Source organism: Mustela erminea, chromosome 8 (genome assembly GCF_009829155.1).
Source record: "Mustela erminea isolate mMusErm1 chromosome 8, mMusErm1.Pri, whole genome shotgun sequence".
Classification (NCBI taxonomy): domain Eukaryota; kingdom Metazoa; phylum Chordata; class Mammalia; order Carnivora; family Mustelidae; genus Mustela; species Mustela erminea.
This window is the reverse complement of record NC_045621.1, coordinates 65,757,002-65,783,102: the sequence shown is the minus strand read 5'-3', so window position 1 is coordinate 65,783,102 and position 26,101 is coordinate 65,757,002. Positions and strand designations below refer to the sequence as shown.

Genomic DNA, 26,101 nt, shown 5'->3' with positions numbered 1-26,101 from the left:
TCATGTAATACTCCATGCATGTGTGCACACACGTGTTCATAATGAAATCTGGGATAAAAAGAGATCTATATATATACCATACAAAATTTTCAGGGATATTCATGATACATTAAGTTTTTAAAAAAGGAAGCAAAGTCAGCCTTATGTACAGTATAATTTTATATCAGAAAAAAAAAACATAAAATCCAGTTATATAATTTTTATATGTATTCATATGAAGCAAGAAAGTCTGTTTACAGTAATTTATTCCAGAGGGGTGAGGTTAAAAGAAACATAGGAAGAGATGATTAGCTTTGCTTACATTTAGTTTTATATGATATATTAAGCACACTATTATGCTTTTTAAAAAATGTTTTAGACTGGTATAAGTGTGTGCCTTATTTATAGAATAACCAAAATATAACTTTTATTTATGGGCTGCAGTTTTTGAAACACACCACATCACAGATGACTGACATAAAATGTCAGACCTAGCCCCACAACTATATGGTCAACTGATCTTCAAAAAAGCAAGAAAGAATACACAATGAAAAAAGACAGTCTCTTCAACAAATGGTGTTGGGAAAATTGGACAGCAACATGCAAGAATGAAACTGGACCACTTTCTTTTACCATACACAAAAATAAATTCACAAAAATAAATTCAAAAAAAATAAATAAATAAATTCAAAACGGACTGAAGGCCTAAATGTCAGACATGAAATCTTTAAAATCCTAGGGGAGAACAGAGGCCATAGTACTGATCTTTGGCATTAGCTGCAGCATTTTCTTACTAGGTATGTCTCCTGAGACAAGGGAAACAAAAGCAAAAATGAACTACTGGGACTACAAGAAAATAAAAACCTTCTACACAGCAAAGGAAAACTACAGAATGGAAGAAGATATTTGCAAATGACGTATCTGATCAAGGGTCAGTATCCAAAACACATAAAGAACTTATACAACTCAACACCCAAAAAAACAAATAAGCCAATTAAAAACGGGCAGAAGACACCTTTGGCCATCCAGATGCCAAGAGACACGTAAAAAGATGCTCAACATCACTCATCACGAGGGAAATGCAAGTCAAAGTGACAATAAGACACCACCTCACACCGTCAGAATGGCTAAAATCAACAGCACAAGAAACAACAGGTGTTGTCTAGGATGTGGAGAAAGGGAATCCTCCTGCACCACTGGTGGGAATGCAAACTGGTACAGCCATTCTGGAAAACAGTATGGAGGTTCCTCAAAAAGTCAAAAGAACTACAATACAACCCAGCAACTGCACTACTAGGTATTTGCACAAAAAAATACAAAAATATTAATTCAAAGGGATACATATTTAAAGCAGCATTATCTACAACAGCCAAATTATGGAAACAGCCCATGTCCATCAACTGATGAATGGATAAAGAAGATGGAGGGGGAGGTGGGCACGCACACACACACACACGTGTGTGTGTGTGTGTGTGTGTGTGTGTGTACGTGATGGATATTACTCAGCCATAAAAAAGAATGAAATCTTGCCATTTGCAATGACATGGATGGAGCTAGAGAGTATTATTTTAAGCTAAGTAAGTTAGTCAGAGAAAGAGAAATACCATATGATTTCATTCATATGTGGAATTTAAAAAACAAAACAAATGAGCAAAGGGGGAAAAAAGAGACACAAACCAAGAACAGACTCTTAACTATAGAAAACAAACTCATGGTTACCAGAGGGGAGGTCCATGGGGGATAGGTCAAATAGGTGATGGGGATTAAGGAGCATACTTGTGATGAATATCGTGTTTTATTTAAGTGTTGAATCATTAAATTGTACACCTGAATCTAATATTACACTGTACATTAACTAACTGGAATTTAAATAAAAATTTTAAAAACATGACAGACTAACACTATCCCCAAAACTGATATATTTATATTCAGAGCAAACAGTGCAAAAAATATTCTATATATGAGGTCTGCTTTCTAATTTCATTGAAAAGGAATTCATGGTGGAAATGCAAGCTGGTGCAACCACTCTGGAAAACAGCATGGAGGTTCCTCAAAATGTTGAAAATAGAACTACCCTATAACCCAGCAATTGCACTACTGGGTATTTACCCTAAAGATACAAACGTAGTGATCCGAAGGGACACGTGCACCCGAATGTTTATAGCAGCAATGCCCACAATAGCCAAACTATGGAAAGAACCTAGATGTCCATCAACAGATGAATGGATCAAGAAGATGTGGTATATATACACAATGGAATACTATGCAGCCATCAAAAGAAATGAAATCTTGCCATTTGCGACGACGTGGATCGAACTAGAGGGTATCATGCTTAGCGAAATAAGTCAAGCGGAGAAGGACAACTATCATATGATCTCCCTGATATGAGGAAGTGGAGATGCAACATGGGGGGTTAAGGGGGTAGGAGAAGAATAAATGAAACAAGATGGGATTGGGAGGGAGACAAACCATAAGTGACTCTTAATCTCACAAAACAAACTGAGGGTTGCTACAGGGAGGGGGGTTGGCCGAAGGGGGGTGGGGTTATGGACATTGGGGAGGGTATGTGCTATGGTGAGTGCTGTGAAGTGTGTAAACCTGGCGATTCACAGACCTGTACCCCTGAGGATAAAAATATATGTTTATAAAAACTTAAAAATTTTAAAAAAAAAGGAATTCAAGAAGTTTCTACTTAGTTGAGAGAGCAAGAATTTCACAAGTTACAGAGAATAATTCAAAACTACAATACTTCATAAAATGCTTTTAAACATATATGCAACAGCCATAGATACATAAAACTATGCACTACATGTATTCCAGTGTCACAAGTAGATCGGTCCTACTTGAAAGAGAACAAAGTTCACAGCTGTGCCTGATTCTAAGGAAATGGAAGAGCACTAAAAAAGAGTCTAACTTATGACAAAATTATACCCCAAACTGTCTAATGCAGCAAAAAGATATATCAGGGAATAAGAAGCAGTTAAAAATATAAAGATCATCCTTTTTAATAGTAAGAGAAATGCTAATTAAAATTAGACTATGATACCATTTCTTCTCCCCTACCATGTTATCAAAAAACAAAAGTTTGACAACTTATTCTAATGATAAGGATGTAAGGAAATTGATACTATGACACAATGTTGATGGGAATGCAGAACAGTAAAACTCCTATGAAAGCAATTTGATAATATCTAGAAAAATTACATATGTATTTACCCTTTGACCTAGCAATACCAATTCTAAAAATCCATCTTGTAGATATAATCAAAATATGAATATATACATATGCAAGGATATTCACTGCAGTGCTATTTATAGTAGAAACAACCCAAATTCCAATAACAGAAGACAATCTGAATAAAATATGGGGGGAAGGAGAAACCTACAAAATAGAATACTATACAGCTAGAAAAGGGAATGAAGAAGATCTCTATGCACTACATGGTGGGATCTCCAGGGAAGAATGTTAAGTGGAAAAAAACATGGTAAAGAAAGCATACATAGTTATCATTTACCTAAGAATGTTATCATTTACCTAAGAAAGGGACACTAGGGATATAAGTATTTTTGTATCTCAACATAATTTATAAAATACATTCATATCTCACCCTCCCTTCTTATATAAATGATAACACTAAATATTTAGCATACATGTTAAAAAATAAGAGGATAAACCTCAAATTAAATGTGTTATTAAATAACAAAATAAATAGCTTCCTCTACAAATAACAACAATAAAAATCAACCAAATCCTGATGTGTGCCAGCTGTTGCTTAGACAATCCCACATCCCAAATGAAATCTTAAAGGCCGGGTATGGTGGACAAATGTTATTTCAACTTACCTAGTATCTCCCACCCTCAGCAGACTTCAGTTTTTGTTTAGCAGAATTGCCCCCTCACCACTCCCTTTCAGTTCATGTGATTTGGGCGGGGCTGGCCCTAACAACAGGCTAGACTAATAGAGGAACATCAAAGATTTTTGATTCAGCTATTGGAAAAGTAGTATTCTTTTCATTCTGGTTTAAAAAAAAAAAAATTCCAAACATGTTGCATATCCCTTCTATCTTGTGCCTTGTGCCTGACTCAATCAATCAATCATCAGGTCTATTCACCTCTTACTTGGCAACTGATCTCATGTCTGTCCCTTTCATCCCGTGGCTACCAACTTAGGGGAAGAGCACTTAACTCTCCTTTATTTGCTCCAAATATGAAGAAATAGTAAAGAGCAGACAAGCTTTGTTGATTGCCCAGTCCCTACAATTTACTACAGTATAACCTCAGAACAATTACTTACTCTGAGTCTAGGCATCTTTGTCTGGAATAACACTACCTCTCTCATGGGGATGTCAGGACAAATAAGTCAATATACAGAATGTATTTATATTTAGCACAGTGGTGGGAAGACAGTTAACATACAAAACAATGTATCACCATCATCCCCCAAAACTCATATTCTTAGACCCAAACTCAAAATACAGAAAAACTTTTTTGGTTACACAAAATTTATAATTAAAATTAGAAAAAAAAAAAAAAAACCACAGGGGGAGCCTGGGTGGCTCAGATCATGAGCCCTTCGGCTCAGAACCTGATCCCAGGGTCTCGGAATTAAGCCCTGCATTGGGCTCTCTGCTCCACAGAGGGTCTGCTTCTCCCTCTCCCAGTTGCCCTCCCCACTTCTCGTGCACTCTCTCTCTCATGTAAGTAAATAAAATCTTTTAAAAAAAGAAGAAAACTATAGTCTAATTATGAAGGGATAATTAAGTAAGTTATATAATTAAAAATAAGAATAGCAATAGCCAATGCTTATAAACACTTCTTATATGCAAAGTACTCTAAGTGTTTTATTTATTTATTTGACAGATAGAGATCACAAGTAGGCAGAGAGAGAGAGAGAGAGAGAGAAAGGAGGAAGCAGGCTCCCTGCTGAGCAGAGAACTTGATGTGGGGCTCGATCCCAGGACCCTGGGATCATGACCCGAACCAAAGGCAGAGGCTTTAACCCACTGAGCCACCCAGGCACCCCTACTCTAAGTGTTTTAAATGTACTAATACATTCAATCCTCACAGCAACCCTAGGAAGTAGGTAGTATAATAATTCCTTTTTCACTATGGGAAAACTGATGCAGAGAGAGGTTAAGTAAATTGCCCCAGGTAATGGTGTGGCTGAGGTATAAACCTAGGCAGACAGGCTCCAAGAGTCCATGTTCAAAGCCACTATACTTTGCTCTCTCTCCAATGAACTTTAAAAATTCATTCTTCAACTTTAAATATTATAGGAAACAGGAGTTTTAATAATAATACAAGGATATTTGTATGTTAAAATATTGTGTATTAAGGCAAAATTATAATATATAGTATCATATCATCAGTAATGTACACGTCTTTTGTATGGTGAGATTAGGGAAAAAATATGTCCTTCCTTATGCTCTCCTATACTGTACAATTTATACAATTAAAATGTAGTATGGGGACGCCGGGGTGGCTCAGTTGGTTAAGCAGCTGCCTTCGGCTGGGGTCATGATCCCAGCGTCCTGGGATTGAGTCCCACATCGGGCTCCATGCTCAGGAGGGAGCCTGCTTCTCCCTCTGCCTCTGCCTGCCTGTGCTCACTCTCTCTCTCTCTCAGACAAATAAATAAATAAAATCTTTTTTTTTAAATGTAGTATGTTTAAGATCAGAAGATAATTTCCAAAATAAATTCTTATTCTATGTTAAACATCTGAACTCCTGCTTGGAATTCAATTCTGTTGCATTTCAGCCATATCTATATGATAAACCTTAATGGATCAAGGTTATAACCTAACATCCTGACTCCTATACCTAGATGACTAGTAAAAATAAATAATGGGAATAATGACCAGGAGAGAAAGATGAAACAATATGCAGAGGTAAATCTTGTCATATAAAAATGTGATAACTATAGAAAGGCATTAAGGAACAGATAAAAAAGAGTACTAATCACAAAGCAGAAATCAGCTATATTCAGAAAGAAAAGCTTTTGTGCCTAAATTTTTACTTACTAATGTGCTATATAGATTAGAGAATTTGTAAAGTACTCTGTGTTATAAATTTGAAATATTCTGAGTGTTTATGTTACTAGAAATCTTAAGAAAACATCCCTCATAAACAAAGATAAAGGCAAAATAAGAAGCAACTAAAAAATGCTAACATTTTTTACAACACAAATAAGAAATAATGCAAGAAGACAAAGGAATCTGACAAATGAAGCAAAGCAGTGGACTAAAATTAAACTATATCTAGGTAATGCCAGATGGTGCCTCAGGTGCAGGCCATGTGTCATGTGTTAATAATATTATAATATATAATGTTAAAAGCAAATGGTAATCAGAGATAGACGTGTGACTTTGCCAATTTTTATCTCAGATATTTGAAAATGGGCTCTCAAATAGGTTTTTGGAGTCAGATTTCTTTGGGAAGGGACTCAGTTATGAACAAAAGGAACATACAGATCTGAATGGTCCAGAATCCCACTGGCACTGCCATAACCAACATAAATAAACCAAGTGCTCATGAGTCTATACTACCTCACTGTCGCCACAGAGGCACACAAGAACGGGGACTGGGAGAAAGCAAAGCTCATTATCCTGATGGCTTCTGTGATATTGCCTCTATTGGTTAGCAATCATACCTACCTAATTTCTCAATTGTTTTTCCGGTGCCCTGACTACTGCCAAAAAAAAAGGTCAAACCTTCCACAAGTAACAAGATTTAGGAGAGGAAGTCATTAACTTTGCAGACTCATGACATTCAAAATGATCCTGAATATAACTGGTCTCTAAATATTGCTTATAAATTTTTACACTTTTATAGTCAGCCTTCATGAGCAATATCTCCCACTGTCCTCAGCAGCTATTTCAAATCTCAGGTGTTACTCTTTTCACTCAGCAGAGCTTACCTTTTAATTAACCCTGAAAACTGAAGCAACTGAGTAATTGCCTCAATTTCCCATCTGCCTTAACCCTAGTGGAACTCACCTCAATCTCTATCTACTCTTCCTTCTTCCCTGTAGTCTCCTCAGGGGAAGGGTGACCATTCTCCTATTCAAGACAGCACTTCCTAACCTCCTCTAGGTACTTTGCTTAATCAACTCCTCAGAAAACTATATCTGTTTTATCTCACTTGGGAAAGGGAGGCAAGAGATAAAAGCAAGTTCCACAAATATTATTAACTAAGGCTTTTTTCTTAGCTCCTAAAGTTGCAAACAAATAAGCCAAACTGTGTATCACACTAGTTACATTACTTCCCACAAAAAGGACGGCCTTGAAGTGACTTCAGAACACAGAATTTTGATATTGAAGGACAAAATGATCCATAAACAATATAAAATTTTTAACTTAATTTAGTAATTTCATAGTTTGACATAATATCAAGGTTGATATTGTGAAGATGTTTACTTTGTAAAAAAAAAGTAATGTTCTTACATATGATACATTGTGGTTGAATAGGAGAATATTTTCAACTCCAGGACATGCATGCTTAAGTATTTAGGGGTAAACTGTCATGATGTCTGTAACTTACTTCATTTATCAGAAATTTATTCTGCCATATTCTAGTGGTCATGCTCAGCAGGGAAATCTGCTTCTCCCTCTCCCTCCATCCCTTCCCCTGCTCATGTTTTCTCTCTCTCTCTCTCACTCTCTTTCTCAAATAAAGTCTTTTTTAAAAAATAAGTAAGGGTTGGGGCACCTGGGTGGCTCAGTGGGTTAAGCCGCTGCCTTCGGCTCAGGTCATGATCTCAGGGTCCTGGGATCGAGTCCCGCATCGGGCTCTCTGCTCAGCAGGGAGCCTGCTTCCTCCTCTCTCTCTCTCTGCCTCTCTGCCTACTTGTGATCTCTCTCTGTCAAATAAATAAATAAATAAATCTTTAAAAAAATAAAATAAAATAAAATAAAATAAATAAAAAATAAAAAATAAGTAAGTAAAATTTTAAGAAAAAAAATTTTAAAGTCCTATTATTTCTCAACACTTAAAGTCAACCTCTGGATGGACACCTGATTGTGACAGCAAAAGAAAATGTTAGCAACCCTAACAATTTAAAAGGAAATACCTAATAAAGGCAAAACATAGAGACGAGGAAAGGAAAAACAAGGGTGCTTATTAATTCACTTAATATGAAGGAGTATGAAGGAACTGGCTACAGAGAGAACAGTTCATATACATTATAATTATATTTGATATGTGAAAAATAATACTAATCATGAATTTCCAGAAAGAAAGAGAAGATGGAATGGAAAAAGGGAAAGTAGTGTCAATAAACTAAATCCTCATCTTTCATATAAGAAAGTCAATTGATACTAAATTAATCTGATAAACAGTATTCTTTACATCAAAGTTATGTCTTGAACACAAACTCACCTGCTGAGGGTTCAGAAGACATTATATTGTATCTAGACTAACCCCCACACCTCTTCTGGATGTTGATTATGTGTGCTTATGTGCACAAAAGTGCATGAGAATGTACTTTTGTACAGAAATACTATGTAATTTCTAAGATTACATTGTGAAAGAATGTGTGCCTGTTTGCACATATGAGTATACACTTTAAATGCACAACTTTATTTCAGCATTTCTGTCTAAAAGTTAAAAAAAAGAAAAAAAATCACTAGAATGCAAGAGGTAGTCAGGAAAGGGAATATCCTGGTTAACTGAAAACTGAGATTAACTGAAATTTAATCTATTCTTACAAGGTTTGTTAAACATTCCTCATAGCAACCTACTATCCTACAGGAAAATGGCATCCCCTCTCACTATACAAAGGTTAGCGCTAATCTTAATGAAGTGAGAAGTCCAACTGATCTTAAGAACTACTGAAGATGGGGCGCCTGGGTGGCTCAGTGGGTTGAAGCCTCTGCCTTCGGCTCAGGTCGTGATCCCAGGGTCCTGGGATCGAGCCCAACATCTGGCCCCGTGCTCAGCAGGGAGCCTGCCTCCCTCTCTCTCTGTATCTGCCTGCCTCTGCCTATGTGCATTCTCTGTCAAATAAATAAATAAAATCTTTAAAAAAAAAAAAAGAACTACTGAAGGAGTAGTGGAAGGAGGAGGCACTAAAAGTATTTGAAAGCTATTTCAAAAGTCTTAGGATGATTTCACAGGAAAAATCAGATTAAGTAAATACATGTTGGTGAACCTCACAAATCTGAAGGACAAAGTAACAGAGGAAAATAGAGGATATCATATTGTTACCATCATAAAGAACTTTCTAACAATTAAAACCATGCAACAACAGAATAAACTGGCTATAACAGCCTGATCCTCCATCGCTCTACTGTTTAAATAAAGACTAGAAATCATCCATCTGTAATGTTGAAAACTGGTGAAAAATTGAACTAGATAATCCCTGAAGTAATATATGTCATTGTAAGAGTTCTAAACTAATAAATGTTAACTTACCAACATCCATTGCAGTTTCCATGAAGCTTTTCTGTCGTGAAGCAAACTCTGCAAGCAATTTCTGCTGCCTCTCTCTAGCCTTTTGTCGCCTAGATTAAACAGAAATAAAGTGATATGTATCAGACGTGTTTAAGACTTACTAAATTTCAGGAGTGTATACTGTATGAAAAGCCTCTGGCACAGAGTTGAGGACAATCTGAGAAAATCTTTAAGTAGATTCCCCGCTGAGCAGGCATCCCAATGTAGGTCTTGATCTCACAATCCATGAGATCATGACCTGAGCCAAAACCAAGAGTCAGATGCTTAACCAACTAAACCATTCAGCCACCCCTCACTATTGAAAGATGGTTTGAAGATCACTGGCTTAAAAAGGTAAAAATAAAAGCCAAGATTTACTTTAAACTGTGAAATAATTAAAGCAGAAAATCTGGATTTTCAACAACACAATTTCCTAAGTGTATGTCAGTTGGTAGCAAGAGTAAGAAAATTCTTTTTAGCAAGGAACCCACAATTTAACCCCAGGCACAAGTAACAGCAAACTGGTTGCTAGAATAAGCTAGGATGTTTAGATATGAATAAAATCTACAAGATAAGAATAGTCAGATTTACTGTTACATTAAGAATAGGCCTTTCCTATAAAAGACCTCAATGTGAGGCAGGAATCCATCAGAATCCTAGAGGAGAACATCGGCAGTAACCTCTTTGACAACGGTCACAGCAACTTCTTTCAAGATATGTCTCCAAAGGCAAAGGAAACAAAAGCAAAAAGGAACTTTTGGGACTTCATCAAGATCAAAAGCTTCTGCAGAGCAAAGGAAACAGTCAACAAAACAAAGAGGCAACCCACAGAATGGGAGAAGATATTCCCAAATGACAGTACAGACAAAGGGCTGATGTCCAAGATCTATAAAGAACTCCTCAAACTCAACACACACAAAACAGATTATCCCATCAAAAAATGGGCAGAAGACATGAACAGACACTTTTCCAAAGAAGACATACAAATGGCAAACAGACACATGAAAAAATGTTCATCATCACTAGCTATCAGGGAAATTCAAATCAAACCACATTGAGATACCACCTTACACAAGTCAGAATGGCCAAAATTAGTAAGACAGTAAATAATATGTGTTGGAGAAGATGTGGAGAAAGGGGAATCCTCTTACATGTTGGTGGGAATGCAAACTGGTGCAGCCACTTTGGAAAACAGTGTGGAGTTTCCTCAAGAAATTAAAAATAGAGAGTGCCTGGGTAGTTCAGTTGGTTAGCAACTGCCCTCAGCTCAGGCCATGATCCCAGAGTCCTGGGATCAAGACCCACATAGGCTCCCAGCTCCACAGAGAGTCTGCTTCTCACTCTGACCTTCTCCCCTCTCATGCTCTCTCTCACTGTCTCTCTTTCTCAAATAAATAAATAAAATCTTAAAAAAAAAAAAAAAAGGAATTAAAAATAAGAGCTTCCCTATGATCCTGCAATTGCACTATTGGGCATTTACACCAAAGATACAGATGTAGTGAAAAGAAGTGTACCCCAATGTTCATAGTAGCAATGGCCACAATCGCCAAACTGTGGAAAGAACCAAGATACCCTTCAACGGACGAATGAGTAAAGAAGATATGGTCCAACTGTTGGGGGGAATGTAAGCTGGTGCAGCCACTCTGGAAAACAGCATGGAGGTTCCTCAAAAAGTTGAAAATAGAGCTATCCTATGACCCAGAATTTGCACTACTGGGTATTTACCCTAAAGATACAAATGTAGTGATCCAAAGAGGCACATGCACCCCAATGTTTATAGCAGCAATGTCCACAATAGCCAAACTATGGAAAGAACCTAGATGTCCATCAACAGATGAATGGATAAAGAAGATGTGGTAGATACAAACAATGGAATACTATGCAGCCATCAAAAGAAATGCAATCCTGCCATTTGCAATGATGTGGGTGGAACTAGAGGGTATTGTGCTGAGCAAAATAAGTCAATCAGAGAAAAACAATTATCATATGATCTCCCTGATATGAGGAAGTTGAGAGGCAAAGTGAAGTTCTGGGGAGTAGGGAAGGAAAAAATGAAACAAGATGGGATTGGGAGGGAGACAAACCATAAGAGACTCTTAATCTCACAAAACAGAGGGCTGCTGGGGGGAAAAGGGTAGCTGGAGAAAGTGGCTGGGTTATGGACATTGGGGAAGGTATGTGCTATGGTGAGTGCTGTGAAGTGTGTAAACCTGGTGATTCATAGACCTGCACCCCTGGGGCTAATAATACATTATATGTTAATAAAAAATAAAAATTAAAAAATATATATATGGTCCATGTATACTATGGAGTTTTATGCCTCCATCAGAAAGGATGAATACCCAACTTTTGTATCAGCATGGACAGGACTGGAAGAGATTATGCTGAGTGAAATAAGTCAAAGAGAGAGAGTCAACTATCATATGGTTTTGCTTATTTGTGGAGCATAAGGAGTAACACAGAGGACATGGGGAGATGGAGAGAAGAAGTGAGTTGGGGGAAATTGGAGGGGGAGATGAACCATGAGACTATGGACTCTGAGAAACAAACTGAGGGTTTTGGAAGGGAGGGGCATGGGAGGTTGGGTGAGCTGGTGCTGGGTATTATGGAGGGCACGTATTGCATGGAGCACTGGCTGTGGTGCATAAACAATGAATTCTGGAACACTGAAAAGAAAAAATAAATAAAAATTTAAAAAAAAAAAAAAGAATAGGTCTTTCCTAAAAGAGAATGAGCAGAAGCCAGAGATTTCCCAGTTTCTACTAAGATTTCTTTCTTCCAACTTTAGTTTGTTTCAAGTAAAAAAAAAAAAAAAAAGAGTCTCAAATATGACAAAGAATAAAACTATATTCCAAACCTAAGCATAAATATTCCTTTGTATTAATTCATCAATTATGAATTATTTATTATTTAGCCTATGCAATGATGAATTTCTGAACTCTACACGTGAAACTAATGATGTACTATATGGCTAACTGAACTTAACTTTAAAAAAAATTAAATATATCCTCAAAGGACAAAAATTTGCAACACAGAAGAAATGGAAACAAAGATGTGCTAGAGATGCTTGAAGCATTTTGTGGATCTCCAAAAATGCTGTCAGAAACAATAGCATTGACAGAATACAAGTTTGGTCTCCTACACCACTACTCTGTAAATTTGTAAGTTTCTTATGTTTCTTTAATTAAAACAATCGGTTGGGGCACCTGGGTGGCTCAGTGGGTTAAAGCCTCTGCCTTTGGCTCAGGTCATGATCCTGGGATCCTGGGATCCAGCCCCACATCAGGTTCTCTGCTCAGTGGGGAGCCTGCTTCCTCCTCTCTCTCTCTGCCTGTCTCTGCCTACTTGTGGTCCCTATCTGTCAAATAAATAAATAAAATCCTAAAAAAAAAAATCAGTTACGCCACTCTATAAATCACCTTTACATGTACATTTAGAGTATATCCATAAAAAATATTTCAAACAATAATTCCATATACCAAACATAAGGAAGCCACAAATGTAACTGCTTAGCACTAGTATTAAAATGCATGTCTACTCTCCCACAACCACATAGGCCTAGAAGACTGTAAGCTCCAGATAATTAGGCTGTAACCTTGATTTTAGCCTTGTGAGACTGTAAGTCGAGAACCCTGTCATACCACATCTACATTTCAATATACATTAACAGTGAGTAAAATAAACGAATGCTGTTTTAAACTGTTTAAAGAAAAAAATTCTATCCTCGCTTTCTGTGATTTGCATAAAAAAGGTATCAATTATTTTTCCTTGTGAATTTTTTATTAACTTAGGTAATTCTTTTCTAAAACTGGGCATAAATGTAAATAAAAATGAAAAGACAAACAAGTTCTGGCAGATTTCATACAACCCAGTAATTTTCCATTATTATACCAGAGGTGGAAACACTGAGGTTGCATATTGTTATAAGTGTCTAAGGGTTTCCTTCCTATTTGTATCTTATTTTCTATGGAGTTACTATTACGGATGTGATGCCAAGTTTGTCCACAGGTGAGGTAGTTGGGACTGTATCACCATCAAGTTTTTATAAACTGTCTGGCCTTTATTAAATAAAACTTAATCGAAAATCCAAAATAAATTGAGAAAAGACGTGAGAAGCATAGTGAGATTCAAATAAATTCATCTTAATCCTTCACCGTCTGCTACAGAATTAGCTTCAAGGACTTGTCAATATCAACATTACCACTCAAAGGAAACAAAGCCCAAAAGGGAGGAAAAAAAAAAACCTTTTTTCAGACTATTATTTATTACAACAGCATTAGAGCCTTTGCAAAAATGGCATCTGATCTACTCCAGTATCACATCTATTATGAGTAATTGTTACAAAATAAACCAAAATAACCAAGTAAAATAAACTTTGATTCACTAAAAGTTTATCTTCTTTAAAAAAAGACATTATTCTAAGTGTGTAAACCTGGCGATGCACAGACCTGTACCCCTAGGGATAAAAAAATAAAAAATTAAAATATATATATATATATGTTTATAAAAAATAAAAAATTTAAAAAAATAAAAAATAAAAAAAGACATTATTCTATAACCAAGAAAATATGACCAATTTAAGAAAAAATATGACCAATTTAATAAAAATAAGAATTTTACCTCGTTTTTCAATCTTCTAATTTTATCAGTAGATCTATTAAATCTTAGGCGGTTACTGATTCAAAATTAACAAACTGTCATATAAATTATATTTTAGTTATTTATAACAATCCTATTTATGAAGTACTGTGAGAAATAAAACTCTTTGGGGCGCCTCGGTGGCTCAGTGGGTTAAAGCCTCTGCCTTCCGCTCGGGTCATGATCCCAGGGTCCTAGTATCGAGCCCTACATCAGGCTCTCTGCTCAGCAGGGAGCCTGCTTCCTCCTCTCTCTCTGCCTGCCTCTCTGCCTACTTGTGATCTCTGTCTGTCAAATAAATATATAAAATCTTTTAAAAAAAAAAGAAAAAAAGAAAGAAAAAACTCTTCTACAATCTTTTTTTTTCTAAGATTGATGGATTGACTTGAGAGAGAGTGAGCAGGAGTACACGGGAGGGGCAGAAGGAGAGAAAGGAGCAGACAGCCCAATGCAGGGCTCAATTCCAGGACTCTGGGATCATAACCTGAGCTGAAGGCAGACGCCTAACTGACTGAGCCACCTAGGCACATTCTCCTACATTCTTCATCTACTGAGACTTTTATATATACTTTCAATATAAATTATCTGTAACAAATTTAATTGCATCAAAATGAAATACAACTATATATGTGATTTAAATTGCTCCTGATACAGTTACCAAAGGACAACCTCCTAACTACTGAATCAAATGGAACTGCCAATCTTACCTGAACTTCTGTAGTGTAATCTCACTGTTTCTTCCCTTCTCAACCCCTTTGAACACCACTCTCTACAGTGTTCCTCCTCTTTCACTCTAGCCATCCCTTTCCAGTCACCTTTATAGGTATTCCTTTCTCAGTCATTCCCTTTAATGTTTTCTTATAGAAAGTTTTATAGTAAGTGTTCTCATTTCTTACTATACACACTCTTCCATATAAGCCTTTAACTACTTACCTATATGCCCACATCTAAAGCGCTAACTCAGAATTCTCCCCTAAGTCTCAAACCCTTTATCTGACTGGACATCTTCACCTGGATGTCCTCTTTAAATTTAGTAATGAACGTGATTGAGCATGATCAACTTTACTGCTAAGCCAAAGCTTCTCTTATCTTGGTCCCCATCCTCCCCTATACTGGTAAACATGAACATTATCCAAGGAAGATTTTTATTTTTAAATACAAATATTACAATTTAACAGGGGCATCTAGCTGGCTAGGTTGGTAGAGCAAGCAACTCTTGATCTCAGGGTCATGAGCTCAAGCCCCATATTAGGTGCAGAATTCACTTAAAAAATTCTTTTAATTTAAAAAAAGTTAAGTACATTATGATTTAACAACAAATAAAAAGCAACCTGAAGTTCTAAAAGCTAGAGCTATAAGTATGTTTTGAAACATTACTTGTTCAATAACTAGTGATCATTTGTTGGAAAGATTGGAAAAGGCTAAAAAAAAAAATCAAGTTTTTATTCTGGGAAATTAGGGTATTTTTTAGTTTTCTATTCTCATTTAAAGTTGAACTGAGGATAGTTTTTTAAAGAAGCAGAACTTTTAGATAACCTACTAAGAGCAATTTTTCTAAAAGGGGCTGCCTAAAAGTTTAGGGTAATAATTTAATGCTGGGGTAAGCATTCTTTTCACCCCCAACTAACTCAAGCATAATACATGCCCAAGCACTGACTGTGTTTGGTTCCCTTTATCTTACAAAGGAATCAGCTACGACTATAGATGTTAAACATCCAGGTGATTAGTCTCAGAGGGCCAAAAAAGAAGATCTATCAAATCTTCAACTGTACCAGACAACATGTTTAAAACATCAAAATAAAAATTACCTTTCTTCTTTGTCCAGTGTTTTCTTCTCTGCTGCAGTGATTTTTTTGGGTGGTACAGGAGGAGTCACTTTCCTACATATCTCTTCAATGATGCGCTTGTTCATTCTGCTTTGCAATGCAGCTTTTAGTAAAATTCTTTCTACTGCAGTTATACCATCTCCATGATTATATTTAGGAATTTCTGGTTGGATTAAAATTTCTATGTCATCAAGCCAAGGAGGATAGTAGGAGTTTTGTTTTCCTGAGAGTTTATGATGAAGTTTAATTAACAAAGACAATATGCTTTCTTTAATTTCCAAAATGGCTGTAGTTAACTGTGGAGCCGAACCAGGAGCAGACCATTTACTTGAAGTTTTGGGACGAACCACCTGATTTGCTTCACTGCTACTGCGATTGATGATCTCTTGAAACTTCTTTCTACGCTCTGCTACTAAGCTGAAAACTTGAGCTGTACCAGAATTCTACCGTTAAAAAAGAGAAAGAAAATCAAGAGAAGTTATTCAGTGTTAAGTGTAAAATTATGTTAGCGCTACAATGTTCAAAGTTTCATGTGAGGATTTATTCAATAGATTTGTCCTTTGGGTAAGTCTATCCCTTTACCTCTCTTAAATATATTTAGTCTCATTCAATCCAGAAACAATTCTGAGGAGAAAGACGGCTATTCACAGTAACACCTCTTTCTCAGCCTCCTAGGCCTATCTACCAGGAAAAACAGACAAAGCCTGTCTAGTATCTATAGCCATATTAAAGAGGAATCATACACTAAGTTCCTCACCAGTTTACAGGAATAAAATATGTTCCACCACTATTCATCAAGACTACTATATTCTTCAAATACAACATTGTATGTCAACTATACTTCTCCTAAAAAAAGAAAACTATACTCTTTACTAACTTGTATAAGACTGCTACATTTTCTAGTTAAGTAAATTACAAATTTTTCCTAAATTAATGGATCTGAACTACTAATTAATTTCATTTCTAAAGAACTTCAAAGTTTGAAAATTACTTCTAACACGCAGTTACTAAAAGGAAATATAAAGATGAAAAACCAAACTGATTTGTGTCATATCTGAATACCACTATAATTTGTTATTTGAACAAATTTTAAATATTTCTCTCAATAATTTATCTTCTAAATAGTCTTTTGTTCAAGCAGTCAAGCTGCATCAGAGCTCTTAGAAATCATCTCTTAATTAGGATCTGAGTCAATTTAATGGATTTAATTTTTTTTAAGCAAGCACTGAAAGGATGCTCCAGTATCAGTTGAGCTTTTATGAGCTAAATTATAGTATACACTATTTTTTAACATCCAAACTATTTTTCAAAGTACTCTGTACCAACATTAGAGGCAAAAGCTGCTTCTTATTAAGATTTCAGTTTAATCAAAATTCTTTATGGTGTTCACAGTAAAAATACGCTGTCAAAGGCAAAGAAAGCTCCTATAAATGGACCCTACTAACAGAAACATCTGATGCAGTGCTCTCTACCCACAAAAATAGATTGTACAGATTAGAGGTGATTAAGTTTAGTTACTTGGCATGTCATTTTAAGATTTTTCATTTCTGCCTTTTAAAAATTAGTTAATTAGCTACATGCAATGAAAAAGGTGGTTTTCAAACTAAATCCAAATATACAATATATTAAGATTTATGTGAACTTATTTTATCAAAGTTAATTAATTGCCTTAGAAGCAAAAAAAAAAAAAAAAAGAAAGAAACTATAAATGGACATGCTGCCAGCAATTAAAGATTAAATTTATTTTGATTTAGGAAACATTCATTTTTAAGATGTTAGTAACAATGCTAAACGCAAACAGACCTAAATGTACTGTTTACAATTTGTCCAAAATCCTAAGAAATACAGACTATTAAATACTACGTATTATTTTTTAACCAGTAATATGAATTTTCTTTAAAATTAAGCCTAAATCACTATATAAAAACACACACAAAGTAAACTTTTTTTTAATTTAACCATATTAAACACACACATATACACACAAATACTTCAAAGTGTTTTTCCGATTTCCAGTTAAAGCCATATTGCTAGTTAATGCAAATATTATATACATCTACCTCTCTTTGAAGAACTTTTGGCCTTCGTGAACTCTGGCAGATTAAAGGAAAAAGATGGGTGAGGAAGAAGTTGCTTAGATATATAATAGGAAACAAAAGACAATTTAAAGTTACCTAAAACTACATTTTTCTTTTGAGTATCATAGGATGATCTAAACAATATACCCCTTCATAACATAGTCCTTTTTATCTTTCTCTCTTCTACACTTACTTGTAAAGAACTCAAGCTGTCAGAGCTGGTACTTGCAAGTGAGTCTCTCTTCACTTCCGGAGCAGTCTCTGGAACTCTCACCCTAACATAGTTTATAAAGTGTCGCATGTTTGACACTAAGTTACTGCCAGGAAACCAACTGTCGTGACAACGTTCTGGTCCACACACTGATGCCTAAAACATGAACATAATGAATATGAAAGCTTGTCAAATCTGCTCTAACATACAAAATAGATTAAATCAGCCCAAACAATCATCCACTGCCTGTCTTATTTCCAAATCCTTTACAGTCTCATCTTTAATATATATATTATAAAGTGCTAATAAACACAAATCCAAACATAAAATACAAGAGTAAATTTCTCAATACTAATATGGGTAAGTCCAATGGAAGTCAGCTGAATTTCTCCTGAAAAAAATACACTTTTCAATCTGAAATACTTAACAGTACAGAATACTTTTCAGCATCTATTAGTAATAACTCATAATATAGTCAAGTAATCCTAATGTGAACTGCAGAAGAAAGTCTGAAAAATCAAAGTCTGACCTAGTCTTAAGGAAATATTAATGATCTTTGAATACCTACAAAAGAATATATATTGACTCAACTTAGACAACAACATACTGCCTAGTCTTTTTACTTGTTTGTTTTTGCTGTCACTATGCTGTGCTATATTTTGTCTTTTTGGAGAGAAGGGATAAAGGAAATCTTACACTTGTAAAATCAATTTCTAGTAACAACTGTTTTTATGGAAATGATACTTCTAAAGTCCTATAACATTAACAACTTGTATTCTTGAATACTTTAAAAATTCTCCCATATTTACTTCATATACTTAAAACCTTCCCAAAAAGAACATGCTACTCAAAAATAATCCCTAATCAAATTATTAGGAATTCTAGATGGAAATCCTAACATAAGAATTATTAGTCAGCAGTCAATGTTATCAGCGTAACACCAAAAGTGCACTAACCCCTTTTCTTAGATCTACATTTTATGAATTATAAATTTCAAATTCAATAATATCATAAGGAGAGGGAAACCTCTAAAAGAATATATATATTTGAAGATCAAAAAGGGCCTTTTCCAGTAGTTAAGAATATCTTCTGTGTATGATGAATCCATAAATACATTTCCAGATGATACACTACTTTTGTTACGGCATGTTATAATTTTAATATTTAAAAACATAAGAAACCAACTTACCTCTTCATCTGATTCCTCTTCAGCTGAATTTTCAAGTCCTAATTCAATCAGATACAAAACCATGCAGAGTACATGTTCTGACAGATTTTGATGATCCATCAAAATCTTTAAAGAGGGAAAAATGCCTCATAATTACTTTTGCTGCACAATATATTTTATCCAAAAATATGTTCTTATAGATGAAAATGACATAATAATATATATATAAATAAATGTACAGCATGATCAGAAAATAAGTAAAGCTACATCTTGGTGAAAAGACAAACTAAAATCAAAAGAACAGGTTCCTTCTCAAGATCAACAGTATTTTAAGCAACATCTAGAAATACTGGTTCATGGATTCCTAAAGGTAATACATTAAATAGTCCACTAAATCCATCATTATATACTAGTATCTAATAAAATAATTTTAACAAGAACGTTTTGCATCCTCGTTTGCTGATACTCTTTTCCTGACGACAAAAATACCAGATAAGTAAGTGTACTAAATAAGATAATTCATGCAAATGTATTTAGCATAGCACCTGGCATATAACTGGAAGCATAATAAATATTTATGGAATATTAATGTTCTTAAAATGACTCTAAAATTAAAGTTCCCAGCCTGAGTATTTCGTGCAGATGAGTATATGTATGTGTAAGTATTTTATATGGGTGAGAAAGGAAAAAGGGATTCAACTAGGTAAGAGAGGCTTCTCTAAGGAAACATCGATTAAATCTGACTTTATGTGGATTACACATTGCAAGCTTTACATAGCTTATGCAGGATTTCAGGGCTGACCTACAACAATCATTCATTCAATATGATGCAACAAACTACTACCTGGAAGATACCTAAAATATCCTAAGAAAAAAAACAGCCTGGCAGCCATCATGTTGTCCTCACTATAAGAAACCCCTCTCGCCAAATGATGGAAGGGGTACAAAGAGGAGGTTCTGTGGGAATACCTTGCTAGCTGCAGGTGAGACTGTAAGAGTACAAAAGAGGACATTCTAGAATGGGCCTCACAGAAACTGCCCAAATGGCTGGGAAGGCTTAAAAAAGGAAGGACTTGTCACCTAAGAGCTAATTTATTCAGACTAAAGAACAAAGACTTTCAGTTAGCTGCCTTTCTAATGTTTATTTTGACTACTAAGAAGGCTTTTTTGTTCATCTTTGGCACAGGGGTGAAGACAGTAAACTTTCATAATCTTTTAAAAACCTGTTTTATACAAATTCTGTATATACCTAGCTATTTGACCTTGAGCAACAGATTCTGGCCTTAGTTTTCTCATCTTTATAACTGGAACAATAGACCAGAATTATTGTGAGGATTATACAAGGTAGCATCTACAATTTGTGGAGTACAGTATCTATCAACTGGTGTTCCACAAACAGTAGGCAGGTAGTGCAGATGGTGGGAGGATCAGCGTCAGGAGGAGGTGACTGTAGGCTGGGAGGCAACAGAGATCATCCTTCCTAATCCACTATTTACAGAGAGGAAACCAAGGCTCAGCCACACACCCAGCTAGTATGAACAACACACTAGAACAGATTGCAGACTCCCAACTATGACCTATCATTACTACATTGCCTCTTCTTAATAAATAAAACATTATTAACTAAACTCAAATAAATTTTGGCTTGAAATCTTACGACAGTGAATCCTACAGTTTCAAATGAGTAACCTAAAAGCTAAGAAAAAAATGACTAAGAATAATTTTCTGAGTTTTATTAACATATTCTATATTAATATTTTTTAACATTATCTAAACTGGGTAAGATGAATAGTTTCCCACAAAGAATGGTGTAGTTACTCTTTCAACTTAGAATTCAACTTTCAACTTAGAATTCACATATATGTGTTTATGACATATATGTGTTTATATCCTCACACACCTTTAATATGAATAGTATTTAGTATAAATACACTTTGCTTTATAAAAAGTACTTTTATGTAAATATTATCTGTTAACACTTTTATTTGAAAATTATGGAAATTAATTCTAATCTGAATCTTTCTATTCAAATTACTACTGTACCTTGTAAAGCAGAGTGAATAGCACAATGTGTAAAGTTTTACAGTGCAAAAGTCTCATGAGACCTTTATAGCTGGGATGCAGTGGCGTCCTTTTCTTATAGGGAGGCCAGGGATTTCCAGGGAATTTTCCACTCTGTTTTAAACTGTAAAAATAAAGCAAAACTAAAATTAGGTGATAGATTTAAGATTAAACTGTGGTTTAAATAGTTTTCTATAATTTTTTGCATATTTTTCTATGCAGTACCATTTTTAATTAAATTGCTCAAAAATGCCAAACAGATAGCTATTCTTTCATAATAAACATGTTGTATAGAATAAAAATGAGTAGGGAGACCTAAGCTGAAAACTAGAAAAAAGAAATGAGGGGCACCTGGGTGGCTCAGTGGGTTAAAGCATCTGCCTTCAACTCTGGTCATGATCCCATGGTCCTGGGATCGAGCCCCACATCGGGCTCTCTGCTTGGTAGGGAGCCTGCTTCCACCCTCTCTGCCTGCCTCTCTGCCTACTTGTAATCTCTGTCAGTCAAATAAACAAACAAAATCTTAAAAAAAAAAAAAAAGGCACTAACAATGTGATTACCAATTATTTTAAAGTCCTTGAGCAGGCAGATCTCAAGGTATTAGGCTCATACAAGGTTTAGAGATGGAACTGAGATTCCACATAAAGCTGACACCTTTGAAAAGCTTCACCCTCAAATAACAGCGGACTCAAAACACAAAAGGCAAAGTCTAAGAGAATTACACAAGAAACTGACAAATTCACAAACATAATAAAGGATATTAACACATTTCTAACAGAAAGCCTAAGAAAATAGATTAGGATGTTGAAAACTGTTTTTAAAGATTTATTTATTTATTTGAGTGAGAGAGAATGTGCATGTGGGAAGGAGGAGGGGGAGAGAATCTCAAGCAGACTCCCCACTGAGCACAGAGCCACACACAGGACTTGACCTCATAACCCTCTGATCATGACCTGAGCCAAAATGAAGAGTCAGACGCTCAAATGACTGAGCCACTGAGGAGCCCCAGGATTTTGAAGGTTTTTAAATATCAATAAGCTTGAACCAAAGACATTTAAAGACCATCCAATAATTAGAGAATACATATAATCTTAAGTGCATTTAGACTATTTAGGGAAATTTACAAAATATTAGAATTGAAAGTAAATTTCAAAAAATACCAAAAGAATGGATATATGGGCCACAACCACTTGTCACAAAGCAAATAAAATTAAAAATTCACTAAATTGGGGCGCCTGGGTGGCTCAGTGGGTTAAGCCGCTGCCTTCGGCTCAGGTCATGATCTCAGGGTCCTGGGATCGAGTCCCGCATCGGGCTCTCTGCTCAGCAGGGAGCCTGCTTCCTTCTCTCTCTCTCTCTGCCTGCCTCTCAGTGTACTTGTAATTTCTCTCTGTCAAATAAATAAATAAAATCTTTAAAAAAATAAAAAAATTAAAAAATTAAAAAAATAAATAAATAAAAATTCACTAAATGATAACCCAAAACTTCAGACATGTAGACATTTTATAACACAATGCTCTTAGAAATTCACACATAATTAAAATCATAATAGAAAAATTTAAAATTTAGAACTCAAACTATACAGAAAAAAGTTGTGAAATACAAATTCAGTTGTAGAATACAACTAAAGCAGTACTTAGAAGGAAGCTCCCAGTATTAAATGTGTTTGTTTTTGTAAAATGTCACTAAGTGTATAAGGGAGAATATCCAAACTAAATTGAAAGAAGATAATAACAAAGAAGAAAAAAGTAAAAATAGAAAACAAGGGGGAAAAGGAAGAAACAATAAAATCAAAGTTTATTCTTAAAAAAAAAAAAAAAAAGTAAAACTGGCAGTCCTCTGATAAGATGATAAGGAATAAGAAACACCAAACACAAATAAATAAAAGGAATGAAAAAAGGCAAAGACAATTTTTTAACTACTATATATTAAGACAAAATGTTTCCTAGAAAAATATAACTTGACCATCCCTTTCAAAAAGAAATTAAAATCCTAAGACTATAAGCTTTAAAGAAAGTGATTTATTTTTAAAATTACAAGCCGCTCAAAAAAAAAAAAAAAAAAAATGAGGCCAGGTAGTTGAATACGCAAGTTCTGTCAAAACTTCAAGAAACATCTACCTAGGGGCGCCTGGGTGGCTCAGTGGGTTAAAGCCTCTGCCCTCAGCTCAGGTCATGATCCCAGGGTCCTGAGATCGAGCCCCGCATCGGGCCCTCTGCTCAGCAAGAGATAGTTTCCCTTCCTCTCTCTCTGCCTGCCTCTCTGCCTACTTGTGATCTCTCTCTGTGTCAAATAAATAAATAAAATCTTAGGGGAAAAAAAAATCTACCTAAGTAAAATGAAGCTGAACCACTACCTTATACCATATGTAAAAATTAACTCAAAATGCATCAAAGACTTAAATACAAGAGCTAAAACTATAAAACTCTTAGAAGAAAACATAGGCATAAGTCTTTGTAACTTGGATTAAGCAATGGATACGACACCAAAAGCACAAGCAACAAAAGAAAAAACTAGATAAACTGAACTTCATTAAAATTAACTTTTGTGCATCAAAATATATTCAAAAAGTGAAAAGATAACCCACAACCCACAGAATAGTAGAAAATATTTACAAATCCTATTTCTGGTGTTACTAGTCATAATATATAAAGAGCTCTTAAAATTTAATAGTGAAAAGATACTCCAATTAAAAATGCACAAAGGATCTGGACAGTTCTCCAAAGATGATACACAAATGGCCAATAAACACATGAAAATATGCTCAACATCATCAGCCATCAGGGAAAATGCAAATCAATTCTACAATGAGACACTACTTGACACCCACAAGGATGGCTATCATCAAAAAGATTGTAAGTGTTAGTAAGAGAAGGAGAAACTGGAATCCTCATACACTGCTGATGGGAAAGTATAAAGCTAAAGCTGCCTTGGGAAAAAAATCCGGTAATCCTTTGACAATTAAACAAAGAGGGGCGCCTGCGTGGCTCAGTTAATTAAGTAAGGGTAAGTGCTTGCCTTTGGCTCGGGTCATGATCTCAGGGTCCTGGTATAATGTCCTGCATCTGGCTTCCTGCTCAGTGGGAAGTCTGCTTCTCCCTCTACACCACCCCCCTCCATCCACCCTCATGATCTCTCTTGCCATCCGCAACAACTTGGATGGAGCTAGAGAGTATTACGCTAAGCAAAATTGGTCAGTCAGAGAAAGACAAACACAAGTTGAATTCACTCATATGTGGAATTTAAGAACCAAAACAAGGAAAAAAGTAAGAGAGAGAGAGACAGATTAAGAAATGAGTCCTTAAGTATAGAGAACAAACTGATAGTTACCAGAGGGGAGGTGGATGGGGGCAAAGGGGAGGAATGGGTTAAACAGATGATATGGACTAAGGAGTGCTCTTGTTGTGATGAGAACCTGGAGATGTATGGTGTTGCTGAATCACACTATTTTATATACCTAAAACTAATATAACACTGTATGCTAACTGGAATTAAAATAAAACTTTAAAAGATGGCATTTCACCAAATTAACCATGAATTAATCTAAATGCTATTGATTAATTTCAATCAACACAATTTCAATCAAAATCCAATTATGTTTCATCATTAAGTTTCATATGCTCATCATAAAATTCTAGGCAAAGAGCCAAGAATAAATAACTATTGTAAATAGAAAAGAGAAGAAAGGAGGAGAATGAAGAAGAGGAGAAAGAAGAGAAACTTAACAATATTTGTGATAGTATGGCATTAACTTACAAACTGAACAAAAGAGATACAGATCTATACACATAAAGATACCTGATACAGTCAAGTGCCTTTATTAACAGTAGTTATATCTTCTATAAAATCACCACAAACATTTAATTATTGCTCCCAGAAAAAATACAGGATTAGGCTCCTGTAAGTCTGAGGTCAATTTTGTTAATCAAAATTCCATTTGCATTACATTTGTCAATGTCCTTGTAATCAAGACACTCCTATAACAATGAAAAATCTGCTTTTTCATGGGACCCTTTTCTAACTCTTAGCAAGTATTTTTTAAATTCTTCTACCTCATGATCTACAAAACCTGCCTTGCCTGTATATTTAAAATTTTTCACATTATACTACCTTACTACCTTTTGAAACAGGAAGCCAGCCAAGCACTAGCAAAAAAAGGTTTAACATTTTTTCTGACCCCTTGCTCAACATGAAGGAATTTCTTTGGCTTTCAGCCTCACAACAAAGCTATCCACTACACTTTTTTTATGAGTCTTCATTCATGAGTCCACAAATTTAGCTTTTAACCTTCCCATAGCTTCATCACACACTACAAGTGTTATTTTAACACTTTTTGGGAATGACCTCATGTACAGATCAGTGAATTTCCTCTACCTCTTTCTGAATGTACCATATTAGTGATTCATTGCCACTGAAGTCACAGCCAACAGCACTATAATCCATGAATGAACAAAGCATATCTAACAATGAATTTTCTCTGGAAGGCACATCAAAGCCTCTGGCCCTTAGGAACACCAGACAGCACTTCGGTATTACATTTGGGGGCCACTTTAAATAGCAAAATCAAACAAAAAAGAACAAAAATGCAAAAACATAGCATTAAATACACCACAAAAAAATACTTGATTAAAGTATGAGAGCTGAAAGAGAGGGCAGAACTTTGCTCTGTTCAACCCCAGCTGATGCACTCTGCATGTTCACACAGACCTG

At 35.3% G+C, this 26,101-nt stretch overlaps 1 protein-coding gene and 1 long non-coding RNA gene across 9 annotated transcripts in view; one reads left to right on the top strand and one right to left on the bottom strand.

Moving 5' to 3' along the window:
- Positions 1-26,101, bottom strand: part of UBR3 (ubiquitin protein ligase E3 component n-recognin 3) — a 237,534-nt gene that overhangs the window by 121,813 nt on the left and 89,620 nt on the right. For 4 of the 7 annotated variants that reach the window (XM_032355902.1, XM_032355897.1, XM_032355899.1 and 1 more), the window contains exons 20-25: positions 21,374-21,515; positions 19,352-19,456; positions 18,145-18,318; positions 17,934-17,966; positions 15,856-16,316; positions 9,392-9,480 (exon numbers count right to left, since the gene is read on the bottom strand). In XM_032355902.1, coding sequence (XP_032211793.1) covers positions 9,392-9,480; positions 15,856-16,316; positions 17,934-17,966; positions 18,145-18,318; positions 19,352-19,456; positions 21,374-21,515 — 1,004 coding nt within the window. The remainder of the gene's footprint in view (positions 1-9,391; positions 9,481-15,855; positions 16,317-17,933; positions 17,967-18,144; positions 18,319-19,351; positions 19,457-21,373; positions 21,516-26,101) is intronic. The other 3 variants (XM_032355900.1, XM_032355901.1, XM_032355903.1) reach the window with 1 other exon arrangement.
- LOC116597750 overlaps positions 1-26,101 on the top strand; it is a 131,958-nt gene that overhangs the window by 103,545 nt on the left and 2,312 nt on the right. For both annotated transcript variants that reach the window (XR_004288768.1, XR_004288769.1), the window contains one exon: positions 16,166-16,437. This is a non-coding gene — a long non-coding RNA (uncharacterized LOC116597750). The remainder of the gene's footprint in view (positions 1-16,165; positions 16,438-26,101) is intronic.